The sequence below is a fragment of the Rhinatrema bivittatum genome, chromosome 6 (assembly GCF_901001135.1).
Source record: "Rhinatrema bivittatum chromosome 6, aRhiBiv1.1, whole genome shotgun sequence".
NCBI classification, from domain to species: domain Eukaryota; kingdom Metazoa; phylum Chordata; class Amphibia; order Gymnophiona; family Rhinatrematidae; genus Rhinatrema; species Rhinatrema bivittatum.
In genome coordinates this window covers 183042295-183069169 of record NC_042620.1, presented here as the reverse complement: position 1 = coordinate 183069169, position 26875 = coordinate 183042295, and the positions used below count along the sequence as shown (strand labels likewise).

Genomic DNA, 26875 nt, shown 5'->3' with positions numbered 1-26875 from the left:
GCTTGAGAAGGGAAGAGTTAGATAAGCTAGTCAGGATTCCTTTCCCATAGAGCAGACAAATACATTTATGTCCCCACCTGTGCTTTTTGGGAATGTGGACCCTTAGACCGAGTGGGAGTTGGTGCAACCTGAAGGGAGGAGCCCTGCAGGCCCCCACTGTTAGTAGGGAGAGTGGACTAGAGCAGAGGCACAGGTGAAGGTTCACCAATACCAGCCCTCGTACCCTTTAGGTTGAGACCCTGGGTGCTGGGGCCGGTTGGACTTAGGTGCGGGCCTCTGGATAGATGGAGAGCCGATGAGATGTGGGTGTGACAGGCCACTACAGGAAGAGCAAGAGGAGTCAGGTTCAAGCAGAGGTCTAGGCAGGCAGTGATCAGGCAGCGTCATGGTTCAGGCAGCGGTCAAGGCAGGTGGCAATCAACAGCATCAGCATCCAAGCCAAGGTCAAGCCAGAAGGACAATCTGAGAAGAAGCCAGGAGCCAGTCCGAGTTCAAGAGCCGGGAGTCCAATCCAAGAAGCAAGGTATGAGGAGGATGGAGAAGACAAGACATTGAAGATAGATGAAGGGAGAACTTGACCAGGAAGACAGAAACCAGACTGCAGGGAACCAGGAACCAAGTCAGTAACACACTCGGGAAGAAGAATCATGAACAGGCATGCAGAGCAACCTATTTCTCTGGACAAGACGACCAATTGCCAAGGCACTGGAGGAAGGTGAGGAGTGGCCTTATATAGGTCTCTGTCTGTGTCGTCATTGGAGAGCACCACCGGGCCTTTTTCGCCACTGGCCCTTTAAAAGTGGGAGAGTTGGTCGTGCATGTGCCTAAGGAAGCAGAAGAAGAGGCTGAGTGGAAGGTGGCCCTGGCCCTGAAGCTCCGATGGCATCCTGCTGTGCCAGGGAGAGAGAGACAAGAACGGCGTAGCACATCTTCCTGCCACGTTCAGAAGAGGCCACCACATCGGGCCCATTGGAAGCGAGGAAGGCGCGGCATCGGGAGACAATGCGGCCAGGCCCGGCTGGCAGGTAGGGGCAACGAGTTGTGGGGTTGACCCTTCAGTCTGCCGAACATAACACTTCTGAAGTGTCTCCTTGCTTTATACAGGGAGTGACCTGAGAAATGGAGTTGCACTTATATGAGGAAACACAAAGGCAGGCATAATATATTTATTTATATATTAAAAGTTCTTATAAACCACTTGTGAGGATGATGGAGCAAAATCTTCTGGGTTGGAGCAGGAACCACGCTGACTCCAGCCTTTTCTCATACAACTTCAACTTTTATTAAAATAAACAGCAAATCATCATCAACAATAACTGCCTACTTTTGCAGTATATTTGTTATTATTTGTGATAAATGGGGGTGGATCCTTGGGCTGGTGGCAGATGACCACGCCCACGGGGGAAGATCCCGAGAGGGACCACTGGTCAGGCTCAGAGTTGGGAGACAGACACATACTTAGTTCTTTTATTAAACTGTTTTTAGAGAACCACCAGAGGTGGCAGTAGTGAGCTGGAAGAGCCCGGCTGGGCTGTAGTCCTTCAGGCACTGGAACAGCAATCCCAGGAAGGCTGAGCTGTAGAGAAACTGAGATAGTGAGTAGGCAGAGTATGCAGAGTTCAGGAACAGAACCTTGATGGTAACACTCACACAATAGTCTCTTGGAACAGCCCAGGAGCTGGAATGAAGTAGGCCCTCGAGGAGCGAGTACCTGGTTCCAGGGAAAGCTCTGAGAGAGATGGTAACTCACTGGTGTTGTAGGCAGCAGTGACTTCCTGGCAGAAGTTATATTCAGTAGCAGGTCCGGGAACGTGGGCCCTCGAGGAGCGAGTACCGGTTCCAGACTGCAACCTGAAAAGCAGGAGAGAGAGCGAGGCCCCCGAGGAGCGGGTACCCCTGGTAAAGTCCGAGGAGGCAGAGTAGAAAGGTAAGCGGAGAGCGAATCCCATCCGCAGCGATACCTGGAAGCAGCTAGGTAGGAAACCCTTTGCTAACTCGATTAGCAAAACAAGAGACCTTAAATATCTGGCGATGATGACGTCATCTCAGGGGGACACCCCTGAGGTTCGTGCCATAGCTGGTACTTGAGTCGGGGCCACGCCGCGCGCGCGCGCCCTTAGGCCTCAAGAGAACATGGCAGAAGGCAGCATCTAGCCGGTCTGGGAACGCCGGAGGAGGTCGGCAAAATGACACCGCGGCAGCCAAACTTCCATCAACCAAAGAGGGAGTCGCCAAAGAGGTAAGGTGGGTGGAGTGGAGACGTCGGGCAGCGAGGGTCGCAACAATATTCTTAACCCAACTTCTCTGAGAGGGTCTGGAGATGTGGGGGCCTCTTCATCCCAGCTGGGCTCTGCCTCTTAACCCACCCAGCAGGGTCCCTCCCTTAGAGTTCTCTCTCTCTGGGATTTAAGGTGGACTAGGCATCCAGCCTGGTCCCGCACAGGAAAAGGAGGGGAAATAAGGCCATTCCTTCACACCTTCTATAAAGACAGCCAAGCTAGGTGGTTTACAGTACTACATACATAATTAGACAAAAATAAACAAACATACAGACACACAACTAACTAGAGCAAACAATAAAACAAAACTTATAAATATAAAACCTGATAATATGTAATCTCTTGCTTTTCAGCTTCTGTTGCTTCTTTCCCCTTGTGTGCTGGTGGATACTCAGTCATTCCTTCTATTTGCTGGAATGACTACCCAAGCTTAAGGACTGAGATTGATGCTGCTTGCTTGCTTTCATATTTCAGCACATTTTGAGCATTAGTGCTGTTGATACCATTAAGTATGCCTGAAGGCCTATGATGGTAGCTCTGTAGGTGAAATCTATTTCTTTGAGAACCATACCACCCTCAGCTTTAGGGCTATATAATCTAGGCATACACTAATTCTTTTAGATTACCTGATATGCGTAAAGGAGTTCTCTTGTTTTTACATCCAATTGTTCAAGGTCTTTATGAAGCCAATTTACTATTTCAAAGCTGTATGAGAGTGCAGAAATTGTACTCTGAGTAATAGCTTGTATCATATTCTGCGCTGTTAAAGCATTTTTCAGTATCAGTTTCAGTCTCCTACAGTACTCTTTATTGATCTTTTCTCTAAGTATTTTATGCCTTATTTCTCCACCTTCTAGATATTTATATACACCTTCCTACTCCGGTTCCTTATACTGCGAGCTTCAATCAGTGAGATCTTTTCAGTTTTATTTAATTTTCCTCTAAGTCACCTAATGTTATGGGCGCGGCCTCGGCTGCTGTTACGAACCGAGGGCTTGGAGGTCTTCGGCTACTGTTACGAGCGCAGAGGCGCGCTCGTTTCCGAAACAGGTGATGTGAGCCCTTGGGCCATGGCATGACTCAGGGAGGAGCCCCAAGACACACCGCAGGAGGCGAGCTGGTGTGAGCACGGGTAACGAGGAGCAGGACAAGGCTGAAGCGAAGACAAGGAGACGGAGGTCTGACCCTCTACCGGACCTGCATGCCCCAGGATGACCACCAACGCAATGTTGATCAATGAACAGTCCTCCGACCGTTCCAAGCCCTTTCGGACTTGCCGCTGGGTACTGCAAAAGGCAGCAGGCCAGACAGAGGATGAGGGCAGACGGAGTCCTTGGAACACAGAAGACTTTGGATGAAGACTCAAGCGAGGACACTGTAGACGTAGACTCAGGCGAGGACACTGTAGACGTAGGCAAAGGATCAAGGCACTGTAGACGTACTTGGATTTTCAGAAGGCGTTTGACAAAGTTCCTCATGAGAGGCTTCTAGGAAAAGTAAAAACTCATGGGATAGGTGGTGTTGTCCTTTCGTGGATTGCAAACTGGTTAAAAGACACGAAACAGAGAGTAGGATTAAATGGACAATTTTCTCAGTGGAAGGGAGTGGACAGTGGAGTGCCTCAGGGATCTGTATTGGGACCCTTACTTTTCAATATATTTATAAATGATCTGGAAAGAAATACGATGAGTGAGATAATCAAATTTAGAGATGACACAAAATTGTTCAGAGTAGTTAAATCACAAGCAGATTGTGATAAATTGCAGGAAGACTTTGTGAGACTGGAAAATTGGGCATCCAAATGGCAGATGAAATTTAATGTGGATAAGTACAAGGTGATGAATATAGGGAAAAATAACCCATGCTATAATTACACAATGTTGGGTTCCATATTAGGTGCTACAACCCGAGAAAGAGATCTATTTATTTATTTAACATTTTTATATACCGAAAAATCATGTAGCAAATGTTACATATCAATTCGGTTTACATTATAACATTAAACAAGCAAGACAGAGTGCAATTACATCGAACAGGAGGATAAACTTGGATAAAGTAACTGGGGATTAAAGAACAAGAAGTTACAATAAATAATGTAGTATTCCGATAGGATCTGGCTAAATATATAGTAGATATGTTCCAAGGTGCATAAATTTGAGAAGATTTAGAGTACGATTATTGGTGTGGGTAGAAGGCTTGTTCAAATAGCCAGGTTTTGAGTCTCTTTTTAAAGAGGATAGGGCAAGGTTATTTCCGGAGGTCTGGAGGTAGAGAGTTCCATTGCGCGGGTCTAGGCGTCATAGTGGATAACACATTGAAATCGTCAGTTCAGTGTGCTGCGGCAGTCAAAAAAGCAAACAGAATGTTGGGAATTATTAGAAAGGGAATGCTGAATAAAACGTAAAATGTCATAATGCCTCTGTATCGCTCCATGGTGAGACCGCACCTTGAATACTGTGTACAATTCTGGTCGCCGCATCTCAAAAAAGATATAATTGCGATAGAGAACGTACAGAGAAGGGCTACCAAAATGATAAGGGGAGTAGAACAGCTCCCCTTTGAGGAAAGACTAAAGAGGTTAGGACTTTTCAGCTTGGAGAAGAGACGGCTGAGGGGGGATATGATAGAGATGTTTAAAATCATGAGAGGTCTAGAATGGGTAGATGTGAATCGGTTATTTACTCTTTCGGATAGTAGAAAGACTAGGGGGCACTCCATGAAGTTAGCATGGGGCACATTTAAAACTAATCAGAGAAAGTTCTTTTTTACTGCAGTTAGTATAGCTGTGTTTAAAAAAGGATTGGATAAGTTCTTGGAGAAGTCCATTACCTGCTATTAAGTTCACTTAGAGACTAGCCACTGCCATTAGCAATGGTAACATGGAATAGACTTAGTTTTTGGGTACTTGCCAGGTTCTTATAGCCTGGATTGGCCACTGTTGGAAACAGGATGCTGGGCTTGATGGATCTTTGGTCTGACCCAGTATGGCATTTTCTTATGTTCTTATGTTCTTATGACGTAGGATCAAGGATCAAAGCGCTGGGTTGAGAGTGCGATGCAGCGCGCCCTACACAGTCCACCCATGGGACTGGTCGCGGACCACGCTGGGCTCGAAGCAGACTCTAGGAGAGATAATGAAAACTGATACTGGAACATGGCAAAGATATTGAAGAGGCCTGCACCGGGGTGCGCCCTACACAGTCCACCCGCGGGACTGGTCGCAGGTTCGAACAGAGTCTTTGGCATGGATAGACGCAAATGCCAGGAGCTCCAAAGGCCTGGACAAGATTCAAGCACAGGATTCAAGATTCTCTAGGATTCAAAGACAACTCAGGATTCAAGACTTAGGACTGAAGCAGTGGAAGGCTAGCACTGCGGAGATGAAGATGGCCTTTGTACCGTGAGGCGCCCTACACAGCCCGCCCGTGGGATGGTCGCGGGCCACGACACTGGCATGCCAGGAAAGTGGTCATTCAAGGAACCAAGGCATGGAGGCAGAGGCGAAGGCAAAGGCGTCAGGAAGGACATCGGACATCAGGAGGTACAAGCAAAGGACATCAGGAACACGAAGACATCTGGAAACATGAACAAGGACATCAGGAACATGAAGACGAAACCGTCAAAGCAGGAGAAGACCATGGAAGACCTGGACCAGAAAGAAGACACAGACGACTGTGGAACTCAATCCAAAGGCCAGGAGTGACTGAAGAGGAACCCCTTTTATAGGGCTGAAGCAGGAAGTTGTCATCAGGTGGAGCCCGGGGCATATACGGCTGCGGGCCCTTTAAATACAGAGAAGAGGAACGCGCCGGCGCCTAAGAGGAAGCAGGAAGAAGAAGCACCTTGGACAGCGGTGCCCAGCCGCACGAAGGAGAAACAGAGCAGAGAGAAGCAGGCAGGCTTCAGGACGGCCTCCTGCCGTCCGACGAGGACCCCAGCAATGAAGTCACGGCTCCATGCCACAGAGACAGGCCGGCGGCGGCTTCAGGCCGCACAAGGAGCGGGAGGGCATTGGCAGCAGTGGCTCTAGGTTGTGTTGGAGGTCGGCAGCACGGTGGTTCAGGCCATGACTGCCGCGAGGCGGTTCCAGCGCTGGTGTCAACTTGAAACGAGGTAAGGAGAGAGGCCTGCTCGTGGAGACGAGTTCCGCAGGCAGGAATTGCAACACCTTAGCACATTTGTCCAAACCAAATGTAATCCTGATATCATCTGAGAGTTGTTCTGCTAAATGATCATCGCAGGAGCTGTGCAGTTTCAAGCCATCTACAAATAGTAGATGAGATTTCATCAGTTGGGGATTGATAGCAATAAGATTAAGGCTAATTGCATGGCCCCAAGGAGTTTAATTAAAGTATTCAGCAGATTTAATGGCAGACAAAACAAGAGTGATGAAAGGGAGTCTCCCTGGAATATTTCTCATTGGATCTTAATGTTAGGATTGACATATTGTCCATCTTCATACTTTAAGTAGAGTGTGGTCTGCCACATTTTCAGGATGAATTTATTTAAGATATTCATACCTGTACCCTCCAAAGTTCGGGGCGGGTAACAAAAGTTCATACATAATCAAAACAAAATCAACACGGCGTACAGAAAATACCAGATGTTAGATGCATCCTACTGGCTGAAGTCTGGAGTAGGATGGAAAAGCTTAAGGGGCAGATTTTCAAAGGGTTAGGCGCGTAACTCCCGAAAAGCTGCCCCTGCGCGCACCGAGCCTGTCTTGCATAGGCTCGGCAGCACGCGCAAGCACCAGGACGCGCGTATCTCCCGGGGCTTCGAAAAAAGGGCGTTCCGGGGGTGGGGCCGTGGGCGGGGCACCGGCCCGGGAGCGTTCCAGGGGCGGGCCGAGGCCTCCGAAACAGCCACTGTGCCGGGGGATGGCACGCCTGCAGCCCGCCGGTGTGGGCAGGTGTAACTCGCCGAAACAAGGTAAAGGGAGTATTTAGGTAGGGCTGGGGGGTGAGCCAGATAGGGGAAGGGAGGGGAAGGTGGGGGGGATCGCAAAAATAGTTCCCTCCAAGGCCGCTCCAATTTCAGAGCAGCCTTGGAGGGACTAGGGAAAGCCATCGGGGCTCCCCTTGGGCTTGGCGCGTGCAAGATGCACAAGTGTGCACCCCCTTGCGTGCGCCAACCCTGGATTTTATAACATGCGCGTGGCTGTGTTATAAAATCGAGCATAGATTTGTTCGCAGAGGTTCATATTCAAATGCCATTTAGAAGGATAACGTAATAGTTATCTGTCTAAATGGCTTACCCAAGTATTTTAAGTGCTTATCCGGCTAAGTTCTAACTGGGCAGCTAGTTACCCTGCTAGAATTTAGCTGGATAAGTCTGAGGCGCTGTGGGAGTGGGCAAGACGTGTTCCAGGGAAGAGCAGAGTTAGCCTCATAAGTCAACCTGTTAACTCTGATATTCGTATGTGGCTTCCTCTGGTCAGGCTGTAGGGCTGTCCCGAAGTTATCTGGGTACATTTAGTGGCGCGACTGTAATGCTGAATATACCCTGCTTGTTAGCAGGATATGGTTATCCAGCTAACTAGCCAAGCCATTCAGCAACTAAATATTGCCCCAATAGTTTTTGGTGTTTTGTTTCATGATAAATTTTATTTCTATAATCTTTTTGCTGATTTAATTTTTAAAGTGTTACATAAACAGGACACATGAACTATTATGCAATCATAAATATACGAAAAGAACTAAGTTTACAATTTATGATTAAAACTCTATCTACGTAATAGACATAGATGTTAAATGTAAAAACTTAAATTTCATGGAAACCGTAGCCAATCGGCTGGTTTGTCATATATGAATTTAGCATACTAATTCAATAATAAATAGCACATTTTATCGCTGAAGCAGGCAACTTCTAAAACTTTGTATACCAGTGTTATTGGTCGATAATTATAGAGGGTGTTATTTGGGTCTCCCTTTGGAAGGAGGAAAGCAATTGTGCAGTTAATTCTGGCTGCTAATCAACTGGTTTTTGCAATTAGCCAAGGTTTGGGGAAGAGATATTAAATGTTTGCGTCAAAAGTTAGATACCTCATCAGGGTTAGGGCATTCCAATTTGAGGCAATTCTTAACCTGGCTGCCAACTCAGTTATTGTAATTTCAGGCCATTCCATGGGTTTAATGTTTGACGTTTTTATGCTCCCCTACATGCTGGGTAGCTATTTTGCTTCTCTGTTATACTCTTCATATATATTTCTCCAAAATATGTCTGTTTTGTCTTTTGTTGCTGGTGCTTTAACAGTATTGATTTTCTTCCCCAGGCCCCTGTAAAACTGCTTTGGCTTCTCCTTGAATGTTTTATTTTGGTATCTCTCTTTTCTATTTTCTTTATATCTTTTCAGCTTTTGTGCTTCTGCTGATATTTTCATTTTGTTATTGAAGCATATACATTTAAAGATTTCTTCCATTAGTGCAGTATCTCAGCTTAGTGTTTTAGATTTTTCTCATTATTTTTAGTGTCCTTAATCTTTTGAGGTAAGCATCTAGCAGCGACACCTCTGCAGGCAGCAATTTAATTTTTACTTCTAGACATTTTTTTTTCCATGGTGAAGTCATTATCTTTCTCCTGTTATTGTGGCTTCATGGCTTCGTGTTCTTGTTGATAGTACTCTCAGTGATTATTTTTACTGCATAATATTGCATTTGATCTGTGCCTGTGATGCCAGTAGATGGCCCCTTAATATGGATTATGCCCTTGTTCATCTCACTTATTATGCTTTTAAGTTTGGGTGCCAAGTTTAATGTAGTCTTTCCCTTTCCTGAATCCCAGCATGCATTTCCATCTCCATATATGTCATGAGTTCATCTGCCAATTCTTCAATCTCCTCGTTCCTTTCCTGCCTTTCCTTCTCACTCTGCTTCCCGGTCTGTCTTCCATTACTTTCATCGTCTTGTGTTGCACATTTATCTTTCCTTACCATCTCACCCATTATCTTTTCTGATTGTTCTGTTTTGGCACCTTAACCCTGGTGCCCCTTGGCTGCTCGGGAGTCTTGGCTCTAGTGCTCCTTGGCTGCTTACTCAATGCCTCTTCCAATTTTTCTCCTTGTTTAGACACTTTGGTGCAGGTGTTCCTTGGTGGTTTGGGCACTTCTGTCCTTGTGCTCCTTTTTCCCAGTGTTGCTTGATTGCTCAAGCACATTTGCTCCAGTGCTCCTTGATAGCTTGGGCATTTTTGTTCTAGTACTCCTTAACTCTCAGGTACTTTAGCTCTGGCACCTCTTGGCTGCTCCACCACCTGGATTTTGGTGCTCATTGACAGCTCAGGCACAATTCTGGAACTCCTTGGCAGCTCAGATACTTCTTTGCTGGTGCCTTTTGGCTGGTCAGGCACCTATCTCCTGGGATTCCATGCCAGATTTCCATCTTCTCTTGCTATCTCTCTTTCAGCTGTTCTAAGATGTCATCATTTAAGTACTAGCTAATAGGAAGTGGAGACTATGAGCAGTATGCGATTAGGTGTAAACCTATCTTAAATTTTTCAATGATTGAAACTTGAGAATTAATTGGATCAACATATCCTTCCTTTATTTAACAATTGCTTGCAGACAAATCTTTTGGTCCCCTGACACGGACCGTGTTTCGCCACAAGGGCTGCGTCAGGAGGGACAAAAGCCTAAAAGTGAAACGGTAAGCGCTGTGACCTGAATATGTTGAGAATGTAATGGAGCCCTGCAGAGGAATGCAATTCAACTCACAAGCATGATATTCAAAAAATCTAACGGCAACTCCTTCTGGGAGGATTTCTGAAGAGAGGAGAGGTGTGTGAAATACTCTACCTAGAGCAACAACCAGTATGGCGTCATGAACTCAGATAGCGTTATACCATTCTTTATGGTTTATCATTTAAGTACTTCCATTTTATGATTTCACCAATTAAAGATCTTAAATTTCCATCAGTTAACTTTTGCAACTTTGCCTTTCATATTTTCCCTCTTTCTTCCATGGTTAGACAGGTTCTCTTTGCATATCCTATAGTTTTAAATACAGGGATTCTTTTTATCCTTTTATCTTCACTTAACATTAGATATTATATAATCCTGTTAAATTTTTATTAGTTTCTGTGGTCTGTCTACTGCTGCAATGGGTCCATGAACAGTTTCACCATGGCCTATAGCTGCAGCAAGGTTCTTGATTTCTACTGAAGATTCAAAACTGTGGCTACCACCATCATTAGCCCTAGTGCTTAGGCTAAGGTTGGGCCCCTTTATATCATGGGCAACATGAGATCAGAATGAAATTTTGTTTTTGCTTCCTACTATATTTCAATAGTAGTAGTAATCGCCTGGCTGAGATTTAGTCTAGATACTGTACAACAGGGTCACTATGTGAAGTTACTTGGTGAGAGTAAATTACTCCATTTGCTCCATCCAAATATTCTTTCACTCCTAGACCCTTTCCTTCTACTAATCCCCCATCTACTAATCCCCCATCTACTAATGTGAGCAATTAGGTGCAGAAACAGTCATCTCTTCTTAGCAAAAATGAGAAGAAGATTGCTGGATTAGAACAGAGCATAGGAGATCTGCAGACGTAACACAGTGATAGTGCAAGATAAACTAGCTATCCACTGTAAGCTAGAGTCTATTGAAAATAGATCCAGGTACTTAAATCTTAACCTTCTAATCCTAAGTCAAGGTCCTTTCATCAGACATGTTTAAGAAATATCTTGATTTTAATGGAAGCCATACCCCAATCAATAAAGCTTTTTTTGAAGGGTCTGAGGGGAAACTTGAGAGAAAAGTCAGAAATCTATGGACAGTTTAGATGTCTCTGGACTGTTGAAAGACTCTACAAGAAGAGTCCTATAGGGCTACTCTTTTAGTAGTCTTTATGTTTCAACAAGATCATAACACAATTTGGTGCTGGATTTTTCACAATAAACGGATTTTGTTGCTGGGTTATAAAGTCTGGATTTTCCTAGACCTAGGAAGAACATAAGACTTGCCATACTGGGTCAGACCAAGGATTCATCAAGCCCAGTATCCTGTGTCCAAAAGTGGCCAATCCAAGTCAAAAATACCTGGATGGATCCCAAGGGGTAGACAGATTCCAAGCTGTTTATCACAAGAATAAGCAGTGGGAATCTGCAATTCCACCTTAATAATGGTTTATGAACTTCTCCTCCAGGAACTAGTCCAAACTGTTTTTAAATGCAGCTACACTAATAGCTTTCACCATATCCTCTGCAACAAACTGCAGAGCTTAATTATGCACTCAGTAAAAAATATTTTCTGTTAGTTTTAACTGTATTACCTAGTAAATTCATTTTGTGTCCCATAGTCTTTGTACTTTTTGAAAGAGTAAACAACTGATTAATGTTTACTTGTTCCATTCCACTCATTATTTTAGAAACCTCTATCATATTGTTACATTTGGTGGTCCACAGGACAGGCTTGTGGACCGCCACACATACCTCCAGCCCCGAGTCACTTGGAAAGTATTCTGATGCTGGGGAAGGCCCCAAAAGAATGTGCAGCACTCCGCCATGTCCAACCTGGCCTCTCTCAGGTACAGCGCCATCCTTAGGCATGCACACTTCATCTCTGGATTTATAGGGACCATGGCGGGAAAGACTATGCAGCCCCTGTTGATGACATCAGCAAGCCTGCCATATATAAGGGCAGGGCTCCTCCAGCAAGATGTCTTGGCAATAAGTCCACTACCTTGGTAGAGCAAGTTGCTTCAGCGTGCTCCTGGTCTTTGTTCTGTGTTCTAGTTCTTTGTTCCTGTGGTCCTGGTCTTCGTCTCTTCAGTTCTTGGTCTTCATCTTCATCCTGTGATCAGTCTTCAGTTCTTCTTCAGTTCCTCATCTTGTGGTCAGTCTTTAGTTCTTCATTGTCTTCTGTGTCTCCGTCTGCCCGCTTGTGCTGTTCCTCACTTCCCTGCCTGCCTATCCATCCCATCTCCCCTTGGATGGATCTCTGGTTCTGACCTTCGCCTGATTGACTCTTGACTTTGCCTGAACTCTGCTGCCATTGACTACTTCCTGACCATCGACCATGTCTGAACGCTGACTGCCTCTAACTATGCCTGTACCCAGCCTGCCTTGGACTCTGACCTGTGGGCTGACCATCTCTCCAGACATTCAGCTCATCAGCAGAGGCCTCGCCTAAGACCTGTAATCCCTGGCACCCAAGGGCTCAACCTAAGGGGAACAAGGGCAGGTATAGGTGAAGTTCTAGTTGGGCCTCTGCCACAGTCAACTCCGCTAGCCGATGGAGGAACCCTGCAGTTTGCGCCAATTCCACCTCGGCCCAAGGATCCACGTCTGCAACACATATCTCCCCTCAGCTGGCTCTTCTCCAAGTTGAAGAGTCCTGACCTCTTTAGCATTTCCTCATAAGAGACTCATTCCCTCCCCTTTATAATTTTGGTGGCCCTTTTCTGTAAATTCTCTAATTCTGCTATCTCTTTTTTGATATATGGTGATCAGAATTGCATACAATACACAAGATGAGATTGCACCATGGAGTGGTACAGAGGCATTCTGATATTCTCTGTTTTATTCTCATTCCTTTCTAATAATCCCTAACATTTTATTTTCTTTCTTGGCTGCTGCTGCACACTGAGCAGAAGATTTCAACATATTTTCAACAATGACGCCTAGATCCTTTTCCTGAATGGTAACTTCTAATGTGGAACCTTGCATTGTGTAGATATAATTTGGGTTACTCTTCCCTAAGTGCATCAATTTGCACTTGTCCACATTAAATTTCATTTTCCATTTGTATGCACTGTCCCCCAGTTTTGCAGAGAAGAGAAAACAGTTCTGACTGTACACCAGGAGGGGAATCCCCTAGGCACAGGAAGGTTTCTACGTTACCTCTGCAAGTGGCGAATGGGAGATTTGTGGGGTGGGACAACAGGGGTCACCCTCCTCTATTTTCCTGGAAAACCAGCAAAATGATAATTACATGTATTTGTTCATTTATTTTATGATGTTTTCTGTCAGTATGTGATTGATTTATCATGGATATACAGTTGTTAACAGCGGTAAACAGTCTAATGACCAGAATTTACAGGCTATAAGCCCAAAACAAAAATAAATAAATAGAAAACCTTTGAGGACTAGGTAGGCAACAAGGAATTCAGTAGTGTTGGATCACTTGTTTGCTTGGGGCACCATGTCACCTAACATATCTAAAAATTCAAATAATCCATCCCTAGTACCAACTAGGGATGGATTATTTTCAGGACTTGGAAGTTAGTGGAGAAGGAGTACAGACAGCTGGGGGATGCTAATTAGAACCCATACAATCTAAGTTGTCCCAAGAAAATGGGACCAACATATCTTCAAATCCCAATTCTGTGGTGGGCATAGAACCCACTTAAAGAGTGCATCTTACAATGGCAGGAAGTGAAAGTCTTTCAGGGAAAATCTGGGAGAGAGGTTAACCCCATTGTAAAGCTTTCCTAGGATGTCCCTGGTAATTCTATTGTTTTACTTTGCTATTATTCATATAGGTATTTTTGTTGAACTAGAGACTAAAACAGTGCCTCTAGTATAGAGGTGACAAATTACAATCCTGGAGGGCTATATTCCAGTGAGATTTTCAACATATTCCTAATGAATATGCATGAGATATATTTGTATTCTTTGCCTCCATTGTATATAAATATATTTCATGCGTATTTGAGGAGACCCCCAAATTTGAAACTTTTCTGATTTCTAGTCATACAAGATATTCTGGGTGTGGGAAACCTAGGATTTATCATGGTTGACTTATTGGCAAATGTTTGAATGTTTGTATTGGTAATAATATCAAATGCCCATTGGATGGCATTTTCAGAGATTTAAGCTTTGTAGTGTGACGTTTTCATGTGATTTGTCTTAAGGGGTGGAGGTTGTCCTCTTAAGAACACAGGGTGTGTGACTGGTGGAAAATAGGAGATATAAAAGTGAGAGGATTTGGTGGGACTTGACCCTTTTTTCCTGCCTTTCTAGGATGGAGTTGGCAGAGAAATGGACTTCCAGGTTGTAGTGGCCTGGAGTAGCCAGCCTGTGGGCTGGTGGGTCTGGGGACCATCCCTGTATGGAGTGAGGCCTTGCAGGGGCTTTTCCTCTCAAAGGAAGAGACCCAAGGCCATGGAATGGGATACGGTTTTTCCTCCTCCTGAGGAAAATTCCAGGATTTCAGAGTGGAGAAGTGGCGATTCCTCCCCTTGAGGACAATGGCCAGGAGGAAGGAGTGGAGCTGGTCTCAGATGAGGAGCACCCCAAGAACGAACCAGGCATTCCAGATTCTGGGGATATCTGCAAGTGCCTGGAGTGGAGGCAAAGAGGGCATTGAAGAAATACAGTGAGTAAATTTTAAGGGGTGCACATCATTCCCTATAGGAGTTAGAAACAGGTATTTAAAATGAAGAGGAATTTGAGAGGTTATGTGGATCTGGGGCTTGGTTGAACTATGGGAGAGGAAAAATGTGCACGTAATAAAATCAGGGGTCGGCGCATGCAAGGGGATGTACAATTGTGCAACTTGCGCACGCTGACGCCTGCGGCCTTCCCTGTTCCCTCCCAGGCTGTTCCGAAATCGAAACAACCTAGGAGGGAACTTCTCCTTCCCCTAACCCTCCCGCCCCTTAGCCCTCAACTAGACCCTCCCTGACCTTTATCTTACCTGTTGTGCCTGCCTTTGGGCAGGTGCAGGTTGCACGCACCGGCAGCCTGCCGGCATGCAATCCCCCAGCACAGCGGCAAATGGCCACTGTGCCGGGAGCCCCTGACCCTGCCCCACCCCAACCCAGGATCACCCCGCTCCCTCCCTGAACCTTTTTCGAAGCCCCGGGACCTACGTGCGTGGCCGGGCCTTTTTAAAATAGGCCCGGCGCACGTGGGCATTTTAAAATCCTGGCCTTTGTATGCAGTATTTATAAGTTCTACTTCAATCTATTCCTGTATATAGTTGTAGGATTTACACAAGAAATAAATTTAAGAATTTGGTTATTTGAAAATGATGTGATTCTACTTTATGCTTTAAAGCTGCCAACACTATAGGATAGTTTTTCAGGCCAGGGTCCATTGAGGGGAATGTAGCACCGCAAGAGTGGTCTTTGGCTTGCTGGAGAACAGAGCATTCTGGACTCTTGCTATCCTTGTACAAACAAACAGGCTGATGCAATACTGTGCACTGGTCGCAGGGCATGGCTCAACACATGATTGGACACACATTTTGGACATGCGTCCATAATCCCCAATGCAAAACGGGGCTTAGCACATCCAAAACACGCATCCAACGAGCATGTAGCTAATAGCACTCATCAGATGTAAATTCATGGAAATTTTCACATCTCTCTCTGGGCTCCCCCAAGGGAAGACCTCTAGCCAAGATTCTTCTACAGTGTTGGTTGGCCCCCACATTAAGAGGTATTCCCCATTTTTATAAGCATCCACTTCATTGATCCTTCCTGCAGCTTGGTCTCTGTGAGGTTCTGCCCCAGCAAGTATATAACAGTTGGCAGTTCTTTGGTAGCAATGGTATCAGTTCCATCCTTGTCATAAAAGGAGAAATCCTTTTTTAATTCTTTAATTTGCTCCTCTATGAGTGGGTTAGCTATGATAGGAAATTGCTGCTGCTTTCCATGAACATAGTCCAAAGTCACTGGAGGTTCATAATCAGTACAAACTTACTTAACTTTCTCCCCTCAACTGAGGTTTTGTTCCCTCCCAAACTTGACTGGTGCCTGCACCAAAATCCCATCCATGTCACCGAGACCATAGAAGCGCTAAGTCCAGAGTGAGGAGCATTAACAAAGTCCCTACCATAGAGTGTTGCTGTTGAGAGCCATAGCTTCTTCTCCCACCCGAAGACATTCCTTTTCAGAATGGGCTCTCTCTCTCTAAAATACAAGCATGTCTGTAGGCCTAGACCTGTTGACCCTTCCTTCTCAGGGTCCTCTGCCTCCTCACTGTGAACTACTTCCTTTCCTTCTTACTTATCATTCACAATAGTCATTTCAGAGTCTGTCTTGCCAGTTTCAGCATTATTAGCATTCACCTTCTTCTTTAGGTCTTCTTCTAGACCCATTGTAGGTGTCATAGTCATAACAGTAGTATGCCAGGATATACCAGCTATTGAGGGAACCCTGAAAGTTGACAACCCCACAAAATGCCCAAATAAGAGCAAAACAAGGAGGGCATCAGGTTGATGGCCATGGGTTCATTCTCCTTCAGGGCCATATCTGACTGTCTCGACATCCATTTATTGGTTTCTGGAGAGAAGGATGGTTACAAACTGTTCCACCATAATTCCTCTGCCAAGTCCAGTGCTGTCTCCATCAATGGTATTTCCAGTCTCGGTGGGGGTGGACTCCACTCTGTCCCAGCCCCTGGTTCTATGGGTTTTACCGCTTGCACTTGTTGCTAGAAATTGGCAGGTGATTTCTGCTTGGGCTTCCAGCTGCTGTTGTAATTTTCAATTTTTATTCAATTATCTGTGCTTTTGTTTTCCCGGCGTACGGTCTGACCCACCAATAACTTGTCATTATCTTTTCTTAAGTATTTATCTTGTTTTCAAGACACTGATTGCTACCACTACTTGTGGGTTCAGATCTGCCTGCCGGGCACAGATAATTGAATAAAAATTGAAAAATTGAAAATGAAGAGTTGTTGAATAAGAAAATTAAAGAATAAAACACAGGAGCTATTAAAATAGGTCAGCCACAGAGTGGTTGTTCCATAAATAGCAACCGCACACAAACCACATATCAAGGGGTTCCCTTGACATTTGGAGTTGTAGAATTGTTGCACAAAGGGAACGAGGTTGGTTGGTGAATGTTGTAATTGTTGCAGCAAATACTGGAGTTTGGGACAGCTGCTGTAGGTACTGCTGGTGGAGTTGGCACTGCTGCTGCTCATCCATTGATGCAAAAAGTTTCTCTGCAGCCATTTTAATTAAGAATGCTTGATATTACAGAGGCTTTCTTATTGTCCCTGCCCTCCTCCAGAGTATAAGTCAAAAATCTTTCCTCTTTTCTCTGGAAGGGAAAAAAATAAAGCCCTAGCCTATGCAGCTCTTACTGACTTTTAAGTCCCTCTCTGTTGAGTCCCGGGGCTCAAAAAAAGGGGTGTGGCATGGCCAGTCCGGGGCAGGACAGGGGTGTGGCCAGAGGACTCTGAAGGCCCTCTAGGCTGGGGGATCGCGTGCCGGCACTTGGCCGGCGCACGCAACCTACGCCTGCCCAGAGACAGGCACAACTTATCTAACAAAGGTAAGGGGGGGTTTTAGATAAAGCTGGGGGGTGGGTTAGGTAGGGGAAGGTGGGGGGGTGGAAGGAAAGTTCCCTCCGAGGCCGCTATGATTTCGGAGCGGCCTCGGAGGGAACAGGGAAAGCCATCGGTGCTCCCCTAGGGCTTGGCGTGCACAAGGTGCACAAGTGTGCAATCCCTTGCACACACCGACCCTGGATTTTATAACAAGCGGGACCCCGACAACTAATATAGATCTTTTTTTTTTAGTTGCCGGCACCCCGGCAACTGAAAGATTTTTTTTTTGGTTGCCGGGGCCCCAGATCGAGGGTATGTCCTAGTTTATGGCTAGGGATGTCAATAATTTGTGTCCAGCCCATACCTTCCATGGCATCTAGGAAAGAGAAGGCGGAAGGGTACATGGAGAAAGAGTCTAGATGAATGTTGAAATCACCAGCAATTATAGTTTTAGTAAGGTCAACTGGGAGGGATGAAATAGCATCAAGTAAAGGTGCTGAGTCGTGATGTAATAGGCCCAGAGGACAGTAGACAATTACAAAGTTTGCAATGATTGTAGTTATGAGGAGTGGTTCCTAGGGGTAAACCAGATTTTTTATGATGTTATAGAGAATATTTAACCAAGGTAAGCAGGCCCCCACTGCGTCAGTGTGGTCTGAGTTCAAAGAATCGTGTGTAGTCAGGAGGGCACAAAGAGTTAATTGTGAAATTATCTGAATCAGTTAACCAAGTTTCAGAGAGAAGAAAACAGTCAAGGTTGTAGGAGATCATGAATTACTACTGTTTTTTTCCTAAGTGATTGAGCATTGCAAGTAAGAAGGGAGAGAAAGGGAAGAATAGCTAGGGAAGAAGCAAGGGTTGGAACGATAGAAATCAAGGAGTTACGTTCAGTTGGTTTAGATCTGTGCTAAAAATTATAAAGGTGTCCATATTTGCTTTGTTCAGATATGGTAGGAATTTCCATTTCGAATGGAGAAAACAGACACAATAAACAGGCTTCACGGTTAATGTGGGAACTAAGAGTAGCAGACAGAAAAATTATAAAACAACATTGTAGAGGATGAAGCTCTGAGGTGCAGAGGTGCGCACGAAAGGGCACACAAAGGGGCGTGCCCCTTTGTCGCGCGACGTCCTGGCGTGCGGTGCCTCCGGTGACACTACGGGCCCTTTCAGCCTTCGTCCCTCTGATGATGTCACATGGGAGCGGGGGGGGGGGGGGAAGATTCTTACGCCAGCAGCAGACTAGGGCTCGGGCAAGTAAGACAGGCAGCAGACAAAAGTTCAGCCAGCTCTGGATGGCAATAGAGCTGGAGTTGGAGCTGGAGTGGAGGCACAGGCGCTTTGGCCCCCTCCGGCGATGCTATGGGCCCTTTCAACCGTCGGCCCTCTGATGATGTCACAAGGGGGGCAGGGCGGGAGACCCGCAAGGCAGCTGCAGGCTCGGGCAGGTGAGACATGCAGAAAAGTTCAGCCAGTTCTGGATGGCAAAAGAAGCACAGCGGCAGCCTCCTCCTTCAGCTCCTATGGCAGACGGGACTCTACATTTTTCTTGAGGCTAAGAGGGCTGATGCTGCTCTGCTTCTTCTGCCTATGGGGCCGGGGAGGGGCGCACTGTTGCTGCTGATCCTCCTCTCAAACACTGCATGGGCCAGGGCTGATCTTTCTGCTTCCTGCAATGGCCCAGGGGAAGCAATGTTCTTTCTGCTGCTTCTGGCTGTGATGGCACGGCCTTTCCTTCTTCCCACCTGTCTGTACCCACTTCCTCTTCTGGGCCACGCATGTGGGAAGAAGGAGAAGCCATGCTGTCACCAACCCCAGATCCGTGGCGACCTAGGCGGCTGCCTAGTAAAACTAGTGCTTCCACTGGCCCTGAGTGTTCCCTAAGGGCCTGATTTTCAAAAGCATTTGTATGTTTAAAAATGGGTTTTACACATGGAAATGCACTTTACCATGTAATTGAGCTTTTCAAAATTGCTACAATATATGCCACTGAACTGTCCATAGGATTTACTCGCATAAGTGTACTTTATGCATGTAAATGGCTTTTGAAAACTGCTATGATATTATGTTACATTTATGCACGTAATTCCTTTGAAAATTCATCTGTCAGTGAATATTTAATTCTTTCTGTTTATGCAAAGCTGGGTGAGTGGTTGGAGCTAGGGAGGATAACCTCGAAAGGTGATAAATGTGGTAGTTGTACCCCTAGTCACTCTCAAGTGAATTACCCTATATTCCTATATAAAATAGGCAGGGGATCCTGGAAAAAAAAATGCTTCTTCCTCCAGCCTCCCCCTAGTGAAAAGAACCTAATTGGTTTAGACATACCTAGAGATGTGACATTTCAAAGTGAGCCCCCTTCCAGTCCTGGCTCAGGTAACTGGAAGAGGGTTACAACTTCAAATAAATTCAAGCCAGAAAAATAGCCCTAGAATTCTATACAAAAGCTACAGAGCCCAGAACATTTTCCCTTGAAAAGATCTTGATTTAACCAGCAGTGCTCAACCTGTGCATCATAAAGAGTGCCATTCAGTCTTTCACCCGTTTTTCACCCGTTAATTTAGCTGTTAGCACCATCTCATTCTGTCATATTTCAAAAAGCCACCGGGGCAATAAGAGCTACGTTTGGCTCCCCAGTGCCACATTTAAGGCCTGGTTCACTTGTCTTCCTAGGCCTTTCTCCCATTTTGTGTCAATGGAAAAAGACATTGATGAATTAGGCCCTTAGAGATCAATATTCAACAGTTCAGTGCACCAAGCAGACAATTTATCTGGCTAAAGTTAGCCAGAATAATTGTCGGAGAAATTCAGCAGAGCACTGCTGAATAGGCACTTTGCTAACACAGCCGGAAAAAGTCTGGATATTGGAGTTAGTCAGATAAGTTACCTAGCTTGCCCCCGGTATGCCTCCAACTTATCCGGATAAATCGTAAGCTCTATAAATCGGAGGCAGCCAGAGCGGCGGGAAATTTTAAATCCATGCTTTGTCCATCTAAGTCCTCAAATTAAACAAACTGTCTGAATATTGAACCCGTAGTATTTATTTTATTTATATATGTAACAATTTTATATTCTGCGAATCCACGTTGTTCTGCACGTATTACAATAACGCATTCATAGTTTTATGGGAAAGCACATTAAAAATAAAACATTATGCAAACAGCCCACTACCTAAGCAGTAACTGAGGAAATCAGCATAGCCTAAGATTGCTGGTTAAGTTGAACGTTGCTTTCAAAATACTGAAGAGTTAAACAGGTGTTGTTAGGCAGTGGGTCCAGGGCTGAAAAGGGAATTCCAACTGGAAGCTTTTGATAAATAAGAATGTTTCTTTTCTTTTTTCTTACCTGCTGCTGGATGGCTCAGGCTTTCACCAACGTTTGCCAAACCTGCCAAGGTGAAGGCCCCTCTGACCTGAGATGAAAAGGTCGCAGATCTCTGGCTCCAGTGTTACCCCTGGCACGGTGAACACTGACCGTGCTGTAAAGAAAAGAGATGTGAACAGAGGAAACAGCTGTTATGGTAGTGTCCTCTTCCTTATGTAATGTAGCTTTAACACTCCCACCTGACCTTGTTTTTTAGGTTGGGGTCAAACCTTTATTTCAGGAAAAATACATTTTTTTACTGTGATAATAAAAATAATTCAAGGTTCACTGTGAGTGATAGTTTGTGGAGGATCAGGGTGGTATGGGGAATGAGGAATGGGAACTGGTTCAGGTCAAGGAATAAACATATAGAAGGCAATAAAAAACTATCCATGGTCTCAGAGCCATAGCATGCCTATGGCCAATAATTAGCCATGGCCATAGGTGCCGCTACCAAAAGGCGCCAATGAGAGCAGTGTGGGTGGCCACCGGCAGGTCCGTAGCAAAAGAAAAGCAGTACTGCCCCTTTGAAATTGACAGTGTGGTAAAGGTGGTCTTAGAAAGTGGGAAAGCAGAGCAACCCTACTGGCAACGCTGCTGATTCTGGTGGGGTCACGCTGCTTATCCATTTACTAAGGCAGTGCTTACCACGCCGACAATTTTGTTGGGGCCGTGCTGCTTCGAAGAAGGAGGAGCGCTCCTGCCGGAAGTAGTAAAAAGCCATGTGGCCGGAAGTCATATGTGTGGGAGAGTGCGAGAGCATGTGTCTGGGAGAGTGAGAGCAGAGCATGTATCTATGTATGTGGGGGGAGTGACAGAAGCATGTGTGTGTATGAGAGGAAGCATGTGTGTGGTCAACTACCCCAGTTGCTCTCTGCCTGCTAATCCATGATAGTCAGAGCATCTGGAAATAGTTCCAAGGTATGGATATCGGGGAATTTTTTAAAATCCTTAAAATGTTTGGCAGTAATTTGATGTGTCTGTTTTGAAATATTTTACTGATGTTTGGAAGATTTTTATATGAGTTTTTAATTATTGAATGTTATTCTATAATTTAATTATTTTGAATTATTCTTTTTATTGGTATGGTTTTACTAATTTTGTTTTATGAGGAATGATAATGTTTTTGATTTTTACATTGTTGCAGTGCATTTAGAATTTGGCTTGTTGCAGTTTCCAGTTCAGTTTTTGTCTGTACATTTCTATTTATACTGTATGGTCTCTTTATTCTGTATTTGAGGATCTATCTGTATTTTGCGTATGTGACTGAAGAGAGTTATTCCATTACGGGCGGATTTTAAAAGCCCTGCTCGCGTAAATCCGCCCGGATTTACGCGAGCAGGGCCTTGTGCGCCCCGGGACGCGCATAGGTCCCGGGGTTTTTTGAAGGGGGCGTGTCAGGGGCGTGTCAAGGGGACGGGACCGGATGACGCGGCGGGACCGGGGGCGTGACACCGGCCGGGGGCGTGGTCCAGGCCTCCGGACCAGCCCCTGGGTTGGAAGACGGCGCGCCAGCGGACTGCTGGCGCGCGTAGATTTACGTCTGCTTCTCGCAGGCGTAAATCTAGGGACAAAGGTAAGGGGGGGGTTTTAGATAGGGCCGGGGGGGGTGGGGGTTAGGTAGGGGAAGGGAGGGGAAGGTGAGGGGAGGGCGAAAGGAAGGTCCCTCCGAGGAACGGAGGCAGGCCTGCGCGGCTCAGCGCGCGCAGGCTGCCCAAAATCGGCAGCCTTGCGCACGCCGATCCAGGATTTTAGAGGATACGCGCGGCTATGCGCGTATCTTATAAAATCCAGCGTACTTTTGTTTGCGCCTGCTGCGCAAACAAAAGTACGCGATCGCACTTTTTTTTAAAAATCTACCCCTTAGTGTGTAGTTTCTATGTAGGGATCTATAGCAGCTTGGCATGTTCTGTTTTCCTAATAGGGGATGTATTACTATTTTAGGCCTGGTGTAACATTTGTAGTATTAACTTTCATAGGTAGGGTTGTTGCTGTTTGAGTGCTGGCAGTTAGTGCTATTTTTATATAGAAATTCTTTTTTCTCGTGGCTAAGGGTCATGCACATGCCCAAGACGCATTATAGTAGGCCTAATATAATATAGATTCCAAGCGTTTCTTGCTTTTTTGCAGGACTTTCTGGTTGGTACCTCAGCAGGGCATGTAAATATAATATATATATTGTAAGTGATATTTTTATCTCAGAAGACTGTGCTTTGAATGTTCTTTTTCATGTAAAATCTGTATTATAAATGCATAATTTTTAATTGTGTATGAGGAGGGTGTGATGGTGTGGGGGGGTGCAAGCCTATAAAGTTTTTCCAAGGGCCTCTAATACCCTTGCACTGGCCATAGACATTGCTGTACAAACATTTAACAGAATCTCCCAATTCGTGGTGTCATGTGGTGTGTAAAGTGGGAGAATGCAGATTTTCATTTGGCCATAGGCACCAACTTGCCTAGCTACAGCTCTGCATGGTCTAACAAACCCCAAAATTTTATATTTAAGGCTGGATTCCTAAAAATCACCTCTTTAGTTTAAAATGTATTCCAGGGTTTCTGAATTCTATCTTGGGGACCCCACAACCAGATGGGTTTTCAGGTTCTCCACAATAAGTATGCATGAGATAAATTCACAGTTACTGGATAATTAATGTATACAAATTTATCTCATGCTTTTGCATTGTGAATACCCTGAAAGCCCAAATGGTTATGGGGTCACTGGGCCAATTTTGGGAAACCCTGACTTTTTCAATGCTAGCAACTTAACTCCACTCATTATGAGATGTTAGTCAGGTCTCCGACTTTTGTAACGCTCACCTCAGTGCATTGGGCAAAAGTACAACACAGCATTGGAATGGGAATTAGAAAACCAGGGACAGAGTAATATCTCACAGTGGCATGGAGATAGGTTAGTGGCACTGCTTACTGTCCATCCAAGCAAATTTCCATCTAGGGAGATGGAAATAGTTCTTTTTATTTTGCCATGGATTTGTTTTCCATCAAATTTGTCCTTTAAGAAAACTAATTTAAAAAAGAAAAGAAAAGAAACCAGGGCTAGTTCAGCCTTTTCAGGTTAACCTAAATTAGATGATAACACTAGCCCTGAGCAACTGTTTCCTTTGCACACCTGTTCATGCATCTCTGAGATGCTGTCCAGAGTTGTTATACTAGTGCCCCCGGCCCCTGCAAGCTAAGCAGCAGCATATCTGCATTTAATAGACCAGCGGTAGAAATGCAACTAGCTAATCAAAAGGATTCAGAATCATCTGCACTGCCGAGCTCTCTGCCTCACAGCCCAGTGGAAAAAAAAAAAGGAGAGGAAGAGGTATAAGGAAAGTATGAAGCTTCTCCAGCAATTTCCCGCTTGCAAAAACCTTCCACTCCAGTGACTCCTCATTAACTTACCAAATCTGACAGTCTAATTATTGCAGCTGCTTGTCGCTTAGAATAAATAAATGCTAAAGTGGGTGTTTAAAGAGATGGAAAAGGGGGAGAATTCAGCCAGCTAGACAAGCAAGAGAGAGAGCATATTTCAAATTTCTATACACTTATGTATTTATCTCATTTTGGGGGACAGATAATGAGATCATTGCCTTTCAGCTTAATTGAGTTGCCATGCTTATGGGTTCCTTGCTGTCACCTTCTCAAACTTATCTTTAACTTTGCTTTTGTTTCAGAAAGCGAATCACTTCAGCTTCATTCTACCCTTCTGCTGATAACCTGGTGCAGGCTCTGTGCTGGAGTGTGTAATGAGACTTAATGGATTTGAGAGTCAGAATGCCCAAAACTCCCAAACCAGAGAGGCTTCTTGTGCTTGACCTTAAAAGCCTTAAAAGGAAAACTAGAGTCAAAGAGACCTCCAAGAAAAAATATATATTCAATATAAAAACAAATCAAATATTTTTATAATTATTTTTAGGTGTATATACTGTATATAAGCATAAGTCACAAATGTCAATCCATCAAAATGTAATCATTGTCTCCATTTTTTGTAACAGAAAATGTCCAAGTGAATATTTAGAAACCTCAAAATAATGAAAAACGGAAAACATAGGTGAAGAAAGAGTGACTTCCCAAAGCTTTTTCTACAGTATATATTTTCTTATCTTTAAGACTTTAGCCTTATTAGGCTTTTATTTAAAATGTGGTTAATCACTTTTCTATTCATAGTTTCTTGTGGCCTTTTTTCTCCTTTAGTTGACATAACCTATAAATAATATAGACCAGGGATCCTCAGCTCTAGTCCTCAACCAGATCTTTCGTTATTGCTCATAAATCTTTACAAAACACAGTGCATCAAGCTAAATGGAAAACTTGGTCACAGTCCTGCTTTCTTCTGGTGGTGTGCCTGTTCTGTTTTTTTATAGTGAATTGTGAGCAATAAAAGATATAGTTTATATTACCTTTGCTAGGGTAATTGTGTACTGACAAATGCCCTCTGTTGTTTCGGCTTGTTTGAGTTTTGGGAGAGGTACCAATGCACTTGTATGTATTTTGGCAATTCTTTGTGCTTTCGTCTAGTTTTCAAGATAACCCAAACAGGCAGATTAACTGGGTTCTTACCCAAAGTGGATGCAAATATGACTAATGAATATTAGTTGGCAATTCCTGAAAACTTGACCTGTTTGTGGACTACAGTTGAGTACCCTTTGGTAGAGATATTTGTTCACCTTGCTGTTTCTGCTCGACTGCTGAACTACAATGTTTTCTAGTTTATGAATTCAGTAGGATTATGGTACCTTTTGGAGAACAAACGAGAAAGATGTTGTATAGTAACATGACCGTCCTAGCGAGACCTCACAGGCCTTTTCTTTTTCTAAAGATATTACAACCTAAAAAGAAGCCAGTTTTCTTCAGGTCTCAGAACTTTGCACAAAACATAGTAAGACATCCTAATTTGTTTTCAGTCATTTATATTTATATTGCTTGCGCCATTTATATCAGTTACCATGTACTCTATTTTCAAAACTTCTCTGCCATGGTCATTGATTGTACAAGGCAGAGCAACCACAAACATCTAATCCCATATCTTGTCGCGGTTCCAAGGACAGCTACCATACATACAGGGGTGAATGCTTACCGTTTTCTATCTCACTTTGTGGTTTTAAAACCATATTTAAATTTGGGAATTAAAACCCCACCACCTATACCCAAACATCAATAAGCTGTCGCACAGCAGCTAATGAGCTCATTGCTTGTTTGAATACATTAAATGCAGCGAGGAAACAGCTTCTGCAGACTGCTCCACTATGATAGGGAAAGTAGCAAAATCAAACTAAGCGTGCCAAGATATGTCAAAAGAATTTAATAAATTATAAGTGCTTATTTATGATTAATTGAACTATTTTACTGTATTGTTGGATTGTATTATTTTGTATACTTTATGCCCACTTAGATGTATATGTAGAGCTATGTAGATAAGGAGGAAAATAAATGAACACATACTTTTTATTTCATGATGGTTTTAAATAAGTTAGGCTGTGTTTTGGCTGTTTTACATAGTGGCATAAGAACATAAGAACATGCCATACTGGGTCAGACCAAGGGTCCATCAAGCCAGCATCCTGTTTCCAACAGTGGCCAATCCAGGCCATAAGAACCTGGCAAGTATCCAAAACTAAGTTTATTCCATGTTACTGTTTCTAGTAATAGCAGTGGCTATTTTCTAAGTCAATTTAATTAATAGCAGGTAATGGACTTCTCCTCCAAGAACTTAAGAACTTAAGAACATAAGAACATAAGAACATAAGAACATAAGAACATAAGAACATAAGAAAATGCCATACTGGGTCAGACCAAGGGTCCATCAAGCCCAGCATCCTGTTTCCAACAGTGGCCAATCCAGGCCATAAGAACCTGGCAAGTACCCAAAAACTAAGTCTATTCCATGTAACCATTGCTAATGGCAGTGGCTATTCTCTAAGTGAACTTAATAGCAGGTAATGGACTTCTCCTCCAAGAACTTATCCAATCCTTTTTTAAACACAGCTATACTAACTGCACTAACCACA

General features: G+C 44.3%; 1 protein-coding gene across 1 annotated transcript in view; it reads right to left on the bottom strand.

Annotated features, from left to right (window-relative positions):
* Positions 1–26875, bottom strand: part of CDK15 (cyclin dependent kinase 15) — a 226406-nt gene that overhangs the window by 34130 nt on the left and 165401 nt on the right. Inside the window, exon 14 of the mRNA XM_029606275.1 lies at positions 20847–20979. Coding sequence (XP_029462135.1) covers positions 20870–20979 — 110 coding nt within the window. The 3' untranslated portion in view covers positions 20847–20869. The remainder of the gene's footprint in view (positions 1–20846; positions 20980–26875) is intronic.